This window comes from Neovison vison, chromosome 8 (genome assembly GCF_020171115.1).
Source record: "Neovison vison isolate M4711 chromosome 8, ASM_NN_V1, whole genome shotgun sequence".
In the NCBI taxonomy this organism is placed as follows: Eukaryota; Metazoa; Chordata; class Mammalia; order Carnivora; family Mustelidae; genus Neogale; species Neogale vison.
In genome coordinates, this window is record NC_058098.1 from 73,675,372 (window position 1) to 73,691,920 (window position 16,549).

The 16,549-nt window shown below is 38.6% G+C and overlaps 1 protein-coding gene across 22 annotated transcripts in view; it reads right to left on the reverse strand.

The window, feature by feature from the left end:
* NRXN1 (neurexin 1) overlaps positions 1 to 16,549 on the reverse strand; it is a 1,167,944-nt gene that overhangs the window by 568,295 nt on the left and 583,100 nt on the right. For all 22 annotated transcript variants that reach the window (XM_044263931.1, XM_044263930.1, XM_044263938.1 and 19 more), the window contains one exon: positions 4,109 to 4,282. In XM_044263931.1, the coding sequence (XP_044119866.1) occupies positions 4,109 to 4,282 (174 nt within the window). The remainder of the gene's footprint in view (positions 1 to 4,108; positions 4,283 to 16,549) is intronic.

The window sequence follows — 16,549 nt, forward strand, 5'->3', positions numbered from 1 at the left end:
CTTAGAGAAGGTTAAAAAGGGAATACATTCCATCTAAATAGCTTTAGAGTGGAAAACTGAAGATATTTCCTAGTCAACACAATAGGTTTTATGAAAATATAAAAATGATACCGGCCCAATTAGATTCTATTAACACTGAGAGTCTGTGAGGTAACTACTTTAGCGAATAAATGGGAACGACCTGTAATTAGCCATTGTGTAAATCAACATTTTTATAAAATGTCGTTTTAAACATACTCGTTACAATGGTATTTCCATTACGATTTTCTCAGTAAAGGGAGTCCTCATAGAAAACTATTGAATTTAACCTACCCTATGTGAGTTTTCACAAGTTAAGAAACCCTAACATTGTAAGAGTGAATTATAGAATAACGGCAACAAAAGGTATACTAATGGCAATGGTAATGATAGTTTTTATTATTAATAATAATTTCCCAGGCCTGGAAGCCCTGAACGGATGTAACAGGTTTTCCCACCCATCTCATGCAAGAACGAAGAACCACTAAACGGCTTAGTTTTTGTGGTTCCTCCAGTCTGTGCAAGGTTAAGTGGTCTAATGATCTTTATCTAATTGCTTTAGAGACTGAGAATAATTATTGTTTATTTGGAAAACAAAACAAAACAACAAACAACTCTTAAAGCAATACTCCTTCGCACAGTCTCTTGTGGGACTAGTGCAGGAGTCGGGAGTAGTGCGCGCCCAGCATGGGTTGGGGGCTGGTTGTCAGGGTGGCGGCTCCCTTTCTTGCCCAGCAGAGGGTATGAGCAGAAACAGGAACGGATGAAGAGCCAGATTATTGTCCTTTTATTTTTGTAAAAATTATCAGAAATACAATTGCAACATAATACTAATTCTAAAAGTGGCAAAACTGCAATCCTGAAGACAAATGTGTCCATGGGATAGAACAGCAACTAGAGTATCTGCCAAACCTTTATGTGAGCATAAAGACATGCGTTACTATTATTATTTTTTCTTGATCACAACAGTCTTTTTATATTCAGGTATTACAGGAATGCATGCCTCTGCCTGACAAGACACATTTTTCAAAATACTCACCTTCTAGAACAATATTTAAACATTGACAGGCATTTGTGCAAGACAAAGCCCTGAATTTATTTTCCCTTTAGTTATGCAATGTTTCTTTTATTTTATCACTGAATAAAATTGGGAACAAGCCACAAGGACATTTGTATTAAGTGGTTAAGTATAAGGATATGTCTGAAAAAGAAAAGAAGTGAAGGTAAAACTAAAATCTCTGGAAACCAAAGAAGCAAGAGAGGGAAGTGTTTTGATGCCTGGACTTTCAAGTATGGCAAACTTGGGTTCAAAACTTCCATCATTCACGTTCGAGCTGTGTGACCTTAGGAAGGTCACCTTACATCTCTGAGGCTCAATTTACTCATCTAAAAAAAGTCAGCACTACCTAATTTACAGAGTTTTGAGGATTCAATGAAAAAGCCTATGTAAACTTATTGTCACTGGTGCTAAATCAATGGTAACTTTGATAATTAAGTATTTCTGTACCTTATTATAATAGTTCTGGGGCTGAATGGTATGAGACTATGCAAAGAGTGTCTGATTTAATTTTTCCCCCTTGACTTTATGTATGAAAGTTATCATGACTTGGTATTGAGTTTAACTAAGCCTGATTATTGGTTGATTGCCAGTCTCTATTGCCTCCTACACAAGCAGGAAAATGCTACCCTAACCGTGATTTGCAAAGTGTGGTCCCTGAAACAACAGTATCAGCGTCACTGTAGGAACGTGTTAGAAACATAAACTTTAGGGTCCTGCTGAAGCAGCCACCCTTGTAGTGTTCCGCAATTTGGGTTTTAACAATTCTCCAGGGGATTCGGATACTGGTTCAAATTTGAGAAACATTCATCTGAAGGGACTTGGCCAAGGCAAGCTTCTTCCCTAGCTAGTGTGTTATATAAATAAAAGCAGCAATTACCAAATGCAATTAGTTAAAAATGGAAGACAGCAAGTGGTTGTGAAATGAAAGGGGCTTAGAGATTTGTGGGTCTTGTGGGATAGGAATGACGGAAAATCTTGAAAGATATTATTTGGTTATTGTCACATTTACATAATTTCTATTAACATGAAAGTTAAGTGATTCCAATGTGATTTGGATTTAAAATTCCATGAGACAACCATCTTTAGAGAGATAATTGATCAAATGTCTAGAATTTGATCACTAATCCTAAAAGCATGTGTATGTCATCCATTGCACCTATGAGCTGTTTATCTGAGACCATTTTTAAGAACTGCAGAGGACAGAAATAGTCATAAATTAAAAGTTGTCAATCAATCTTGATGTTGGAATGAAAAAATACAGAGAAGTGTCAAAGCAGAAAGGCAGGGGCATGGTAACATTCTAAGAAAAAAATGGGGGGGGGGTTAAAAAGAGGCTAAGAATTATTAAAGCTCAGATATTAAAGCATCCTAGATAAGGTAGGGAAGGAGCCAATGTCATTATCTATCAAATGATTTCAAGTGTTCGAATAGTCGTTTGTTACCCGGAAGGATGTATAATAATCTTAACCAAGTTGCTTAATAGATTATGTTAGAAAATAAAACTGAATATCATTTCTGCAAATATTCTTTGGTCAGTACAGCTTCCCCACATTAGTTTTCCCTTCTACCCATCCACACACCTCACCTATGTGCCTGTGCTGGGAGGTCACATGTGTTCATTTGCTTTTCTGTCTTGTGGGTGTTTAGCTGTGAACATGTCTGTCTGCTCCTAATATCTCTTTGCAGGTGAGAAGTCATTTACCAAGCAACTTGTAAAAAGGTCTATTTTTTTGTGGGGGGGGAGTACTGTAAGCAATTTGTAGTACTTTTTTCCCCTTTTTCTAATGTACATATTCTTACTGATTAGATCACCTCTAAGAATCCAAGTTATGAGCCACATCCTTATATCCATCCAGTAGAAGTAATTATTTATTTAATGATCTTGTTTCCTTTGGTAAATGGAGAAAATAGTTTCTCTTTGTTTTACAAGTGTTATACCAAAATTTGAAATAAAGAAAATAAATATAGCATAACATTAAAAAAAATTCAACAAAGGCTTCTATTAAATAGCATTATCTTCTGGCAGGATTTAGTCACAGTTTAAGTTTTACCTGACTTTTCATGGAAAAAAAAAATGTATGTTAAAAAAAACCCAAAACACAACAAAACATATACCTCCACATACTTAGGTAATTGCTAAATCTAATGGCATTATTTTGGCCAAGAAAAGAAGATAGTCTCCTGGGGGATAGGATCGCATGTCTTTCTTTGCCTCTCCCAAATGAAATTTCCTTATGAATCTAAAATTTTCAAAATAGCCCAAACTGTTTTCAACATTAAAGGAGAAGCTGCAACACATTCAGAGCCCCAAAATTTAGGATAATATGATTAAATTACATTTATGGAGGGAGAATTGGCTCAAATAATCTGAGGTGTTGAAATGAAAATTATCTAAAATGAATATAGCAATCAAAAAGTACTCCTACAGATCTTAGTCTGATAGAGAGCACAAAAGAACAGAAAGATACTTGAGCACATTTCTCAAGTAAGGAATATTCGTCTTTGGTAAAAGAAGAAGCCAATTTTTGCTAAAACAAACTGATGATATACAGAAGAAACTTGTGCTGGGTAGTTACAAACCAAATAGTGATGTGACAACGGGTACCTGAACTTTATTCTCCTGTTACATCTTGCTGAATGTAGATTTGAAACAAACAGTCTCAAATGATTGACACTTGCTGGAGCAAATCTACTTTTTTTAGTCCAAACAGGATATCTGTTTAATGTTACAAAGCAGGCATTGCAGAACTGATTAACACACTAATTAGGCAAACTATCAAATGCAAAGGAGAAAATAACAAGATCCATACACAGAGCCCCCATCTTACATAAGGCCTTAGTGTAGGTTTGCAAACAGTCCAGAAAATTTAGATTTATATGATGAAAAATGAAAAGCACAAACAAGGATTTCTAAGCCCTACGGTGGGGTTTTAACAGTTGGCAGAAATAAATTTTGCTGACTAGAGAGATTTGTTCTTATTTATGGGTGGAATTAGAATTACTTAGAGTTTGATAACAAAGATCTAGTACCTTCACATCCTCTCTCAATCTGTCCATTGCAGAAAAGAGCATCTGAGATGAGGTCTGGAAGTCGTCCATTTAAATCAACTGATGCCAGGCAGCCTTGAAAGCCCTCCTTGGCATGGACGAGTTTCGGCAAAGATTTGTATGTTTCTTTAGCCACTCCTCCTATATACAAGTCACCTGTGGGAAAATCAAAGTTTTGGTCACAAAAGTAACTTGTCATTCCTTTAAACATACAGTAGGACAGAAAATAGTTTAGTTTATATTTCATTAAATTAACTAAATTCATTTAAAAAGTCAATTTATAATTAGATATTTTCTTAAAAGTGTAAAACAGGAGAGTTTGAACAACAGATCTGCACTTGAAGACATTTCTAGAAGCTATTTCCACAGAGAACTGAAGAAGCACAACACGGTGTAGCAAAGCGGAAGGAATATGGGCCCCGGAGTTGCATAACCTTGCACTGAAATCTGAGCCTGGTTATTTACCAACTCTATGGCTTTTAACTCCCCCCCCCCTGCCCCAGTTTTTCTGATCATTAAAAACCTCATTTCTAAAACATGAATGATAAAATGTGTTCTATCAGTTTTCATGAGAATTAAATGAGAGAAAATACAGGACCTATCCACTACAGTAAAAATAGGAAGTAAATACTCGGTCAACCTTCTGCTTAGAGAACTCTGGGTCTTTCAGTTCATCAGAAGCTCAACAAATTCTCTCTACGGTCCAGAATTACCTTTTTCACTAGCTGAGTATTATATCCTTTTTCAGGCATATATATATATGCCTGGAATAAATAAGCAAATAAATATATATATATTGTATATATATATATTAGGTGAAGTATATATTATTTATTATATTATTATTATTTATTAGTGAAATGTATATATATTTATATTTTATAAATATATATGTATTTTATATATATATATATATATATATTAGGTAAAGTTATACCACTCTGAATTCTTTATGCTACCCTGGGATCTGTTAACAAGTTATTGATTATTTTTCTTTCTAATTTTATTGCAGTTTCTAATGGAACACTTTGGTCTGCTTTGTCATTTCATGTCTCGAGGTGTCAGATTTCCCAACTTCATGGGCCATTACTTACAAGGAGAGATTGCCACCCACATTTGATGATATTTCATCTCCTATCAAATATTATCTGCCGTACCTGTATGCACTGAGTAGATGTAATTCACTGACTTTAGTAAATAATCAATGCAGAAGATATGGATGGTGACCCCAACATTCCATAATATACGTTTGTATTTAAAAGCTTTGCTAAACACTCTGTTGAGCAAACTGCTTTTCTGACATGTCATTGTCAGTTGAATTTTCTTTCTCACATTAACCATCCTAACTTTCATGCCACCTGATGCCTTTTCCCCAGTGTAACACAAAACTCCTGCATTTCTAATGTTTCTCTGGTCCCTCTGTGTTGTCTTCATGTGACTGGGGAAAAAGGAGAACTGATATCCAAATGAATGCTCATCCTCTTTGCTGAGTCATGAGTGATAAAGTTCTTGGTCTCTGACCCAGAAAGCTTGTATCTTCTGCCAGCATCCGCAAAATGATGACAAGCTAACCAACTAGACTGTAAGTAGGCTGAAACCACAGATAGAACAATCCTGAATTGTACTGAGATATAAAGTGAGCTTGCTTAAAGTCATGTAGCCCTAGAAACTGAGGACTTAGGTCCCTGACCTATTAACTAAAGCTCTAGGTAGTACACTAGGGTGCTACTGATCTTGCATAATTTGTACGAAATGTATTGAATGCATTTACTTCCCCTACCTCTTAAATAAAACATCTATTGACTGCTAACCAAATTCTTTTTTTTCTGCCTTCATTAACATATAATGTATTATTTATTTCAGGGGTAGAGGTCTGTGATTTATCAGTCTTACACAATTCACAGCATTCACCATAATATATACCCTCCCCAATGTCCATCACCCAGCCACCCAATCTCTCCCACCCTCCTCCACTCCAGCAACCCTCAGTTTGTTTTCTGAGATTAGAAGTCTCTTATGATTTATCTCTCTCTGGTTTTGTTTTGTTTCACTTTTCCCTCCTTTCCCCTATGATCCTTTGTCTTGTTTCTCAAATTCTTCATATCAGTGAGATCATGTAACAATTGTCTTTCTCTAATTGACTTATTTCACTTAGCATAATACCCTCTGGTTTCATCCACGTCGCTGCAAATGGCCAGATTTCATTTTTCTGATGGCTGCATAATATACCATTGTGTGTGTGTGTGTGTGTGTGTGCATGCACGTATCACATCTTCTTTATCCATTCATCTGTTGATGGACATCTAGGTTCTTTCCAGAGTTTGGCTATTGTGGACATTGCTATAAACATTCGGGTGCACGTGTCCCTTTGGATCACTACATTTCTATCTTTAGGGTAAATACCAAGTAGTGCAATTGCTGAGTTGTGAGGTAGCTCTATTTTCAACTTTTTGAGGAACCTCCATGCTGTTTTCCACAGCGACTGTTCCAGCAGCTTGCATTCCCACCAACAATGTAGGAAGGTTCCCCTTGGTTTTTTATCCATTCTGGTACCCTGTGTCTTTTGATTGGGGCATTTAGCACATTTACATTCATGGTAACTATTGAAAGATATGAATTTAGTGCCATTTTATTGCCTGTAAGGTGACTCTGTATTGTCTCTGTTCCTTTCTGGTCTATTTACTTTAAGGTTCTCTCTTTGCTTAGAGGAACCCTTTCAATATTTCTGTAGGCCTGGTTTGGTGTTTGCAAATTCTTTTAGTTTTTGTTCCTCCTGGAAGCTTTTAATTTCTCCTTCCATTTTCAATGACAGCCTAGCTGGATATAGTATTTTTGGCTGCATGTTTTTCTCATTTAGTGCTCTAAATATATCATGCCAGTCCTTTCTGGCCTGCCAGGTCTCTGTGGATAGGTTTGCTGCCAATCTAATATTTCTACCATTGTAGGTTACAGACCTCTTGCTCCGAGCTGCTTTCAGGACTTTTTTTTTTTTTTTTTTTAATCTCTAAGACTTGTAAGTTTTACTCTTAGATGATGGGGTGTGGACCTATTTTTTTTTTTTTTTTTTAATTTTGAGGTGGTCTCTGGGCCTCCTGGATTCTGATACCTGTTTCCTTTCCCAAGTTAGGGAAGTTCTCCACTACAATTTGCTTCAATATACTGTCTGCCCCTCTCTCTCCTTCTTCTTCTGGGATCCCAATTATTCTAATACTGTATTATCTTATGGTATTACTTATCTCTAAAATTCTCCCCTTCTGATCCAGTTGTTGTTTATCTCTCTTTTTCTCAGATTCTTTATTCTTCATCATTTGGTCTTCTATATCACTAACTCTCTCTTCTACCTCATTTATTCTAGCAGTAAGAGTCTCCATTTTTTATTGTACCTCATTAATAGCTTTTTGATTTCAACTTAATTTACTTTAGTTCTTTTATTTCTCCAGAAAGGGATTCTCTAGTATCTTCTATGCTTTTTTTTCAAGCCCAGGTAGTATCTTTATAATCATCATTCTGGACTCTAGTTCTGACAACTTACTAATGCCCCTATTGATTAGGTCCTAGCAGTTAGTACTGTCTCTGACATCTTACTAATGTCCATACTGATTAGGTCCTAGCAGTTGGTACTGTCTCTTGTCCTTTTTTCTGAGGTGAGTTTTTCCATTTTGTCATTTTGTCCAGAGAAGACTACACAAATGAGAGAACAAAACACTAAAGGGGTAACAACGACTATAGAGAAATATACACTAAACAAATCAGAAGAGACCTGAAACTGGGGCGGAAGAGGTGGGGGAAGAAAGGAAAAAGAAAACATATGTGTGTGTGTGTGTGTGTGTGTGTGTTGTGTGTGTGTGTGTGTATGTGTGTGTGTGTGTGTGTGTATATATATATATATATGATCAGGCTGGTGAATAGAGCAGAGCCATATACTTGATTTTGGGTCTATTTTGGTCTTTTAGAAGAAACTGTCTCCCAAAATTTTAAAGAAATAAAAACATATATTTAGAAATAAGGGTAAATATGATAAAGGGATGGAATATGACTGTAAAGATGAAAATTTAAAAAGATTTTTAAAAAAGAATTGATAAGGTAGGAGTTGGCTGAAAAAAGAAAGAAAAAAAATTTTTAAAAAATGTGGGGAGAGAGTGTGATTAGGTGGGAGACTAGAACAAAGCCATACACTAAATTTAGGGTACATTCTGGTCTGTTAGAAGAAACTGTGTCCAAAAATTTTAAAGAAATAAAACTTCTATATATTAAAAAATCAGGTTAAATATAATGAAGAGATAGAATATGACCATAAAAATGAAATTTAAAATTTTTTAAAAACATATTGGTATGATAGCATGTTGGTTAAAATAGGAAAAAGAGGAAATTTTTTAAAAATAGAAAAAGAAAAAAATAAAGAAAATTAAAAAAATTTTAACTTTGAAAGACTAAAGAATCATGGGGGAAAAGCCATGAATTCTACCCGTTGTGTTCCCCTAGGGCTCAAGATTTGCAGTTCTCATTGATCAGTGAACATGGTCCTGGCTGGATGTTCTTGCTGATCTTCTGGGAGAGGGACCTGTTGCAGTGATCCTCAAATGTCTTTGCCCAAGGTGGAATTGCACTGCCCTTACCAGGAGCCAGGCTAAGTAATCTGGTCTGGTTTATGCTCAGTAGTTTTTATTCCTTGAAAGCTTTCTGTACAGCTTTGGAGGATTAGGATGAAAATGGCAGCCTCTCAATCTCCAGGTCTGGAGGAGCTGAGAGCTCAGGACCCGACTCCTCAGCAAGCCCTCAGAAAAAAGCAGTCAATCACTCCTGTCTCCCTGGTCTCCAGCCAAGGTCTGTGCTCAACCAGACTGTGACCAAGCGTTTCTATCTCTGGTGCATGGCCCCGTCTGGAGTCTCCAAACCCAGCAGATTTCTGCTGCACGCTCCCATGCCACTCCTCCTGATGGAGGAAGCGGGGCGGGGGGGTCTCTCCGGCTCTGCCACTTGTGGGGTCCCTGCTCAAAGAGCAGTGGTCTGACACTGCCACAGATCACAGTTTATGGCAACACTGAGCTGAAAGCCCACTTCTTAGCTCCATCTTTGCAGGCAGCCTCCCTGCTCCAATACCTGGGAGCTCTGCTGCACTCAGGCATCTCTGGTATTTCTGTAACCCCTAGGGTCCTAAGACCACACTATCCCAGTGGGGGTTCCACCCTCAGCTTAGCCACTGGAGTGACATCCCTCCAAGGAGCAGACTTCTAAAAGTTCTGATTTGTGTACCACTGTTCTATCACTCGCTGGTAACCAGCAGATGGAGGCTCCCTCTCCCTGCCATCTATCTTCCCAAAGAATGCCTCAGATTCACTTTTCTGCATGTCTCTTTTCTGTTCATAGTTGCTGCTCTTCCATCTTCTGTTGAGTTTGTAGGTGTTCAGAATGGTTTGATACTATCTAGCTGAATTCCTGGGACCTGACAAAATTTAGGTCTCCTATTCCTCCGCCATCTTGCTCCTCTAACCATATTCTTAATATTAAAGAGTAGCTTGGTTGTCATGTGAGAAGAGATACTATTTCTGAAATATCTTGGTTTCTTTTTTTCCACCCTACTTCCTTTTTCTCCCTGGTCTTTCCTCTCACTTTAATTTAAAGGCTTTGTGTTTTCATTATCTCAGAGAAAGGATAAGAATCAAAAACTGAAGTTATTGAATTATCTTTCTGCATTTAAGTCTTAAAAGCCAAGACTCTTAAAGGAATGAAAGAGACAGAATATACAAGCAATTACATGAGAAGAATAAATCTTTCCTGCCCCTCATGAGGCAAGCAGGAGAGAAAACTGGAGGAAAAGAAAAGTGAGCATAGTCGTTGATGAATACTAAAGAGGGGACCTAGTACTGTAATTTAAGGGCTGAGCCCTGGTGTAGGTCAAAACTTCAGGTAAGTTTAGAGAATGCTATTGATCTGTGTGCACTTCCTCCAGAGAACCCAGAGACAACAGTAAAATCCTTGGGAAAAGATGAATGCATGGTAGATTTAGATATGCTAGGAACTTAGGCAGCCTTGCAGAACTCTTCATATTCCAATGGTGGTATGGGAGCAACACAGCAATTCCCAGAGTTATACAGAAATAAATAGAAAAAGAATGACCTTAATGGGTCATGCACACAAGAATGAAGATGCTGGCAATTCAGTGGGCACCTCAGCTATGCAGAGAAAATACTCGAGACCAGCTCCTGTGTGGTCTTTATCTCCCCAAAGATTGGTACAGTGAAGTGTCCCCCCACCCCCAAATAATTTAGACACCATCTCAGGAAAATAATTGAACTAAAATTGCCCGAGAGTACATTTTCACTAACTCAAAGAATCAGAACTCAAAGTAGAAACCAAGGTGAGTTATAGAAAAATAGAGTTACCCTCCTTGCACTTCCAAGATTCTAGGCAGAGATTTACACTGTTATATGTCACACATCAATGTAAGGAGACGCTCCCTCCATTCATTTGTCGAACTAAATTTGTTAGAAAATTTCAGCTGTCTTCCAGGGCTAATGGATGTCTCTAACATAGAGAACAGAGGGGAGTTAAATGAAGAATTCTTGGCACTGCTTTGGCGTTTTTGGAGGTAGAACTTATACTTAAAGTTATGTATGGGGCACTACATGTTTGCTAACCATCCTTCCTCTTTCTGACTGCAACCTCTTGGAAGAGGTTGCAGACTGTGTTTCTCTTTGTTTTACATTCTGCCCCAGTGACTCGTACTGGGTTCCAAGCACAGGGGGCATTCAATACACATTGTCAGCCACCTGATGGACTGAGGTCACTGTGGAAAAGAAGCAAGAAAAGAATGCTAAAGCAAAACACAGCAAGAGAGCTAATTCTAAAATGCACTTACTTCCTCTCCCCGCTTCCTGCCACAATCCTATTTTTTCCCTCTTGTCAAACATACGTGCCTGAAGAACTTTTTAGAGATTACTGAAAAGAAGTAGTAATCTTTCCCTTGTGTTCTTAAAGAGCACAAAATATTGATTCAAGTAGTGCAATACAAGCCTCAATCATATACTAAGGTGGGTGAAATTTTGATTTATAAGTAGAGAATGCATTCTTAGTTTCATTACCGAAGCTGCACTTAGCACCACTACTTAATACTGTCTTTATAAACTCTTCATATAGTAGAGAGTGGTCTAAAGATCCCTGGTGGGTTGCCCTATGAAGAGAACAAAGGAAACCCTTAAGTGGCCCGAGCCCCATGTAGCATTAGCACTTCATCAAAGATGCAGCTTCTCCTTTTGATCCTGGAGGTGATGGAAGTTAAAATGACCCATTAGCACTAATGGGATCTTGCCAGCAAAATTCTGTGCATATGAAGGAGGATATGCTTTTTAATGACCCTGTGTGTGAACAAAAGCCAGGATAGACATCTAATAAGGGACAGGTTCCTACAGACCTGAAGCCAGCCTGTTACCCCTTCTCTAAGCTGATGAAGGGTTGATTTTTATTCCTACCCTTTAAGTAGGCCATGTATGCAATGACAAGGCAATGATGGAATTGGAGCATTTTTTTTTACCAGGAGATGCTGAGAACATGCATAAACCCAGATAACCTCAAGCATTTGGAACATATTTTTTTTTTTAAGAAATCTCAAAATACCCATATCTTTAGACTAGTGCAACACACACACACACACACACACACACACTCTCAAGACTGTTATCTGTGGAAGGATCGGAGGTGGTGACACAGGTAGCCACACCCCAGCAGTTGTGCAGTAATGAGGAGGGAATTGTGCACAGGATTTTTACTTGTGGCTATAATCCTTGGCTCTGCCACTTACTGGTTGTCTTAGTGCAGGCACATTAAGTTACATAACTTCTTTCGGAGTCTGAGTCTTCACATGTGAAATGCCTACCTCCCAAGTCTGTGAGGATAACAGCGAAGGCATGTGAGCAGCAGGTAGAAGACACACGTTCCGCACATAAGGGTTACTGGCGTGACTATGTACGTAGGTCTGGTGAGAACTGTACTCCTACAGTGTACCTCATTCTAGGTTGATAGTAGTTAAGAGATACAGAAGAATGAGACGTGTAGGCCATCTCCTTGTTTCTAGTATAAATGGAATGATAAGACGTCAACTTTACATCTTATTTGACTTCATTTAGTCTGTGGTCACGTATGTACTTGATGTACCCCTTGCCCTTTGCTATAAGAAGCTCAAGAGGCAGGGCACCTTGGTGGCTCAGTGGGTTAAGCCTCTGCCTTTCGCTCAGGTCATGATCTCAGGGTCCTGGGATCGAGCCCCACATCAGGCTCTCTGCTCAGCAGGGAGCCTGCTTCCTCCTCTCTCTCTCTGCCTGCCTCTCTGCCTACTTGTGATCTCTCTGTCAAATAAATAAATAAAATCATAAAAAAAAGAAGAAGCAGCTCAGGAGGCTCCTTGAACATTTTCTGTTACAAACTCAGCTGCACTGAACCCAGTAACAAGAGAGGACAATGACTTGATAAATATTTTCTAATCTGATGTAAATAGACTAGGAAACACAAGAATTCTATGAAACCCAAGGGCCAGGTCCAAAGAGTCAAGCTAAATGCACCTTATAAAATCAGAAAAAATAAAAGGTTTGTGTGGACTTTGATTGTAATGTGACGCATCACAGAAGACTTTAGACCAGAAGAAAGTGTAGGATACATTACTCTGTAAGAGCATAAATGTAATGCAGGCCTGGAGAAGAGCACAGATAAAATAAATACACACATTCAAGAAAGTCTAAAAGGCCAGACGTGGCTGGAAGGCAGGAGTTTCCAAAGGAGCCACGATAAATAATGTTGGATCAGGAAAGTCAAAGTCTATTGAGTAACGCTATAGAATTTATGACTATTGGTTTTTTTAAAAAGACAATGAGAAATCCAAAAATATAGGTCATGCAGGCTAGGAGACAACAGAATTGGAAGCAATGATAATTTGGACAGAAGCGAGAGAACTGCATTTAACACTAAACATGTGGAATTTGAGTAGGAGTTATCCATAGGGATCAGATGATAGGAACCAGGGTCTTTGGGAAGAGAGCTGAGGCAGGAAGGCATGGCTTGGGAGCCATCAACCAAAAGCAGGTAAATGAAGTGGTGTAAGACGCTTTCTCTTCTGTTAAAACAGGGAGCATATGGCAATTATTGTGAGGACTCCAAGCTCTGCCTTACAGCAACAGAATGCAAGTGTCAAGGTATAATTAGTTCTTTGACTCAGCTTTCCTGTTTATTCATATGAAATCTTTTTTTTTTTTTTGGTTCTTCTTAAACATCTCACTTTTCTTTTAATTAAAAAGAGCATACATTAAAAAGAACAAGTGCTTTGTAGATTTGGATGGCTAAAACTCTAGGGAAACTTAAGAAGGTTCTTGCAATCTCTTATAAGTGGTATTTTGGGGTGGGGGAGATGAAGTAATACCAACTGCCTTTCTTTCCTGCTGGCTGGACTGGAGAAAGTACAATTCTGGAAGCTTGCTTTGACAGGATTGGACTTTGGACAGCAAATTGGAGCACAAGTCTAACTTTCCTTTCAATTCTTATTGTGACTGGCTGGTAGAACAAGTGCAATCAGACCAGGCTAATATCTGAGACTTATTCTGCAGGAAAAGTGTCTTCCCTTACCCCAGGAAACAAGGGAATTCTTCCCCCAAATTTGTACCATTATCTTCAATTTTAATCTTTTGTTGCACATTGCAAACGAACATCCACAGGTCAGATCTTGACCACATACCTTAATACAGGCTTTTCTTTGAAAGACAATTAAATCTAGACCTGTTTTTATAATAGGTGTGCCCTGTTAGAAGAAAAATCATCTTTAATCCCCAGGGAACAAACACTCATTTATTTACTTTATGGTTTGTTTTGTTTTTTGTTTTTTTGTTTTGTTTTGTTTCGTTTTGTTTTCTGGGAAGAAAGCTAAAGTCACTATTTCCTCTGACTACTTAAAGGAATTATGTTAAATTACTGAAGGTAAAAACATGGGAGTCATTAATATTTCCGTAACACATTAAGGCTTAAGAGTAGACAAATGCAAACTTTTAACAAACCACACATGGGACTGAACAACAAGGACCAACCAAGACCCCATCTAAGATCAGAGGGCACCAAATGTCAACACTCAAGTCAAAGTTAGCAATTCAGTAGGTATTTTGCTCTGACACAAGATCTGTGTTCTTTATAGGTCTCTTTAAAAAGCCGGGTTAATTTTAGAAACTTTTGCTGAGGGTATGCTCAACGGTCACCAGTTTGGTTTATTAGTTGTTCCCTAACTTCTCTATACCCTAGTCTTTCTTGATTTATAAGGGTTAGTCCTAAAACAACCTGGCTTTACCTCTGTAGTAAACACCTGTAAACCCATTATCTTCAGGCTTACCCTGGCTTTCTAAGCTCAGCCTAACATCAAGCCACCGTCTTTCCCTTGCGCTAGGAAACTGCTTCTAGATGCTCCCGTATACAGCATTCACATTTCTCATCTCCTTGCTATCCAAACTGAATCAGAATCATTTTCACACTGTATTCTGGATCTCACGCCTTTCATTTAAATTCTTGCCAAGAACTGATGACTTAGCTTTGCTAATTCTTCAGACGTTTGTCCCTCTGAAAAATTTTTTTTCCAGTTCTTGTCTACCTTTCCCCTCGTACACCTTTCTGCGCTAAGCATCTTTATGTTCTCATTTTCCCTTATTAATCACTGAGTAACTGGATGAATGGATGGATTGGTCTCACTAAATAATCACTTGAACTGTAAAGACAGAGTGAAGGTTATATGAATATAGCAGTCGTGTTCACCCCTCATTCCCTCCACCTAAGAAATAATGAAGTTAGTTTTGGGGAACTTTTCTTGTACTGACTCCTTTCTTGAACACAGAAGTGAAGCCATCCAACTCATGAAGAGAATTCAATGCAGTGACATTTTTTTCTCCATTCTAATAGAGCAATCCATGATCAATTTTTTAAAAAGATTTACTTATGTATTTGAGAGAGAAAGAGTGAGAGAGAGGGTATGCATAAGCGAGGAGAGGGGCAGGGAGAGAGGGAGAGAGAGAATCTCAAGCAGACTCCCCACTGAGCACAGAGCCAGAGGCAAACTTGATCTCATGACCCATGGGATCATAACCCCAGCCAAAACCGAGAATCAGACACTCAACTGACTCAACCATCCAGGTGCCCCAATCCATGATCCATTTTAAGTAGAATATATTGAATTTATTTGCAGATAGAGGCAGACAAAAGACAGAAGAAAGAAACAGCTTAGGCTATCCATGTGTGCTGATGAGAAGCTCCTCAGGAGTGTTTTGCCATTAAAATAATTGAAAAAATCTTTGTGGGAAATGAAACTCCAGCCCACCCTGGCCCTCTGCCTCATTCTGTCTCTGGCTATTCTGTCATTCTCTGTGTTCCTCCATAAAAACATATGATCTAAGTTATGTGGCCTCCATAGGTACACTTCACACTGTGGACCTTTTAAACTATTTCTCCAGACTCTTCAATTCTGTTCCCCTGTTGGCATCACAGAGAGGCATGCATTTACTATTTGTGACCATAGATCAGCACCAAGCTAACTTTGTGGACTCCTGACGTTCTGCCCTGGGAAGTCTCTTCATCCCAATGTGCACTACTATGAGTTTGTGGTCTCACGCCATGCAGCCCTTGGGCCACCACTCAAGGACTTCTAGGATTAGAGTCTTTCTGGTCTGCTGCTACTATGTCTTAGCTCCTTGCCAGCCACAGGGATTCCTGATCCTACAGCAGGCTCCACATCCAACAGTACATTGCTTTTGCTAAAAAGACTCTCCATTTCACAAAAGTCACAGAGACAACGGAATTGAAATGTAGAGCCCTGTCTGGGTGAGAGAGAGAGAGCCTCCCCACCGCTTTGAGTCCCAAGCACTGCCATTGCCAAAACCAGAAAAGAGCCATGATTTTAGAATAAAACAATGACTGATGTTGGTGCAGTATTCTAAACTTTAGTGAGTACTTGGCTATGTATCATTTCATTGGATTTTTGCCTGTTGAGTGACAAAAGGGAGTAACAGTTATCTTGGAGACATGTCACAGATGAAGACACTATGGTTCAAGGCCACAACGCCAGAAAATGGCAGGGCCTGATTCCAAGCACAGGTCCACTGAAACTATGACGACATTCACTGACTCTGAACTAGTTTGTACACTTGTATATTAAAAGTGATAAGTAGCCAATTTGGGTAGTTCCACTATTCCAAAATACAGGAATGTTTTAGAGTATCTTGGCCAGTGGAGGAAAGTAACAGTAATAAATATTAGCAGGAGTCCATGCACACTAACACAGACGCCCAGGGCAACGGGTGGCTCAACTACACACTAACGGAGTAATCTCCTCAAGACAAAATCAATTTGCTTCCACACAAATATTAGGTATTACAATCCTGACGAGTGGGTAGAATTCTTAGGACTCCT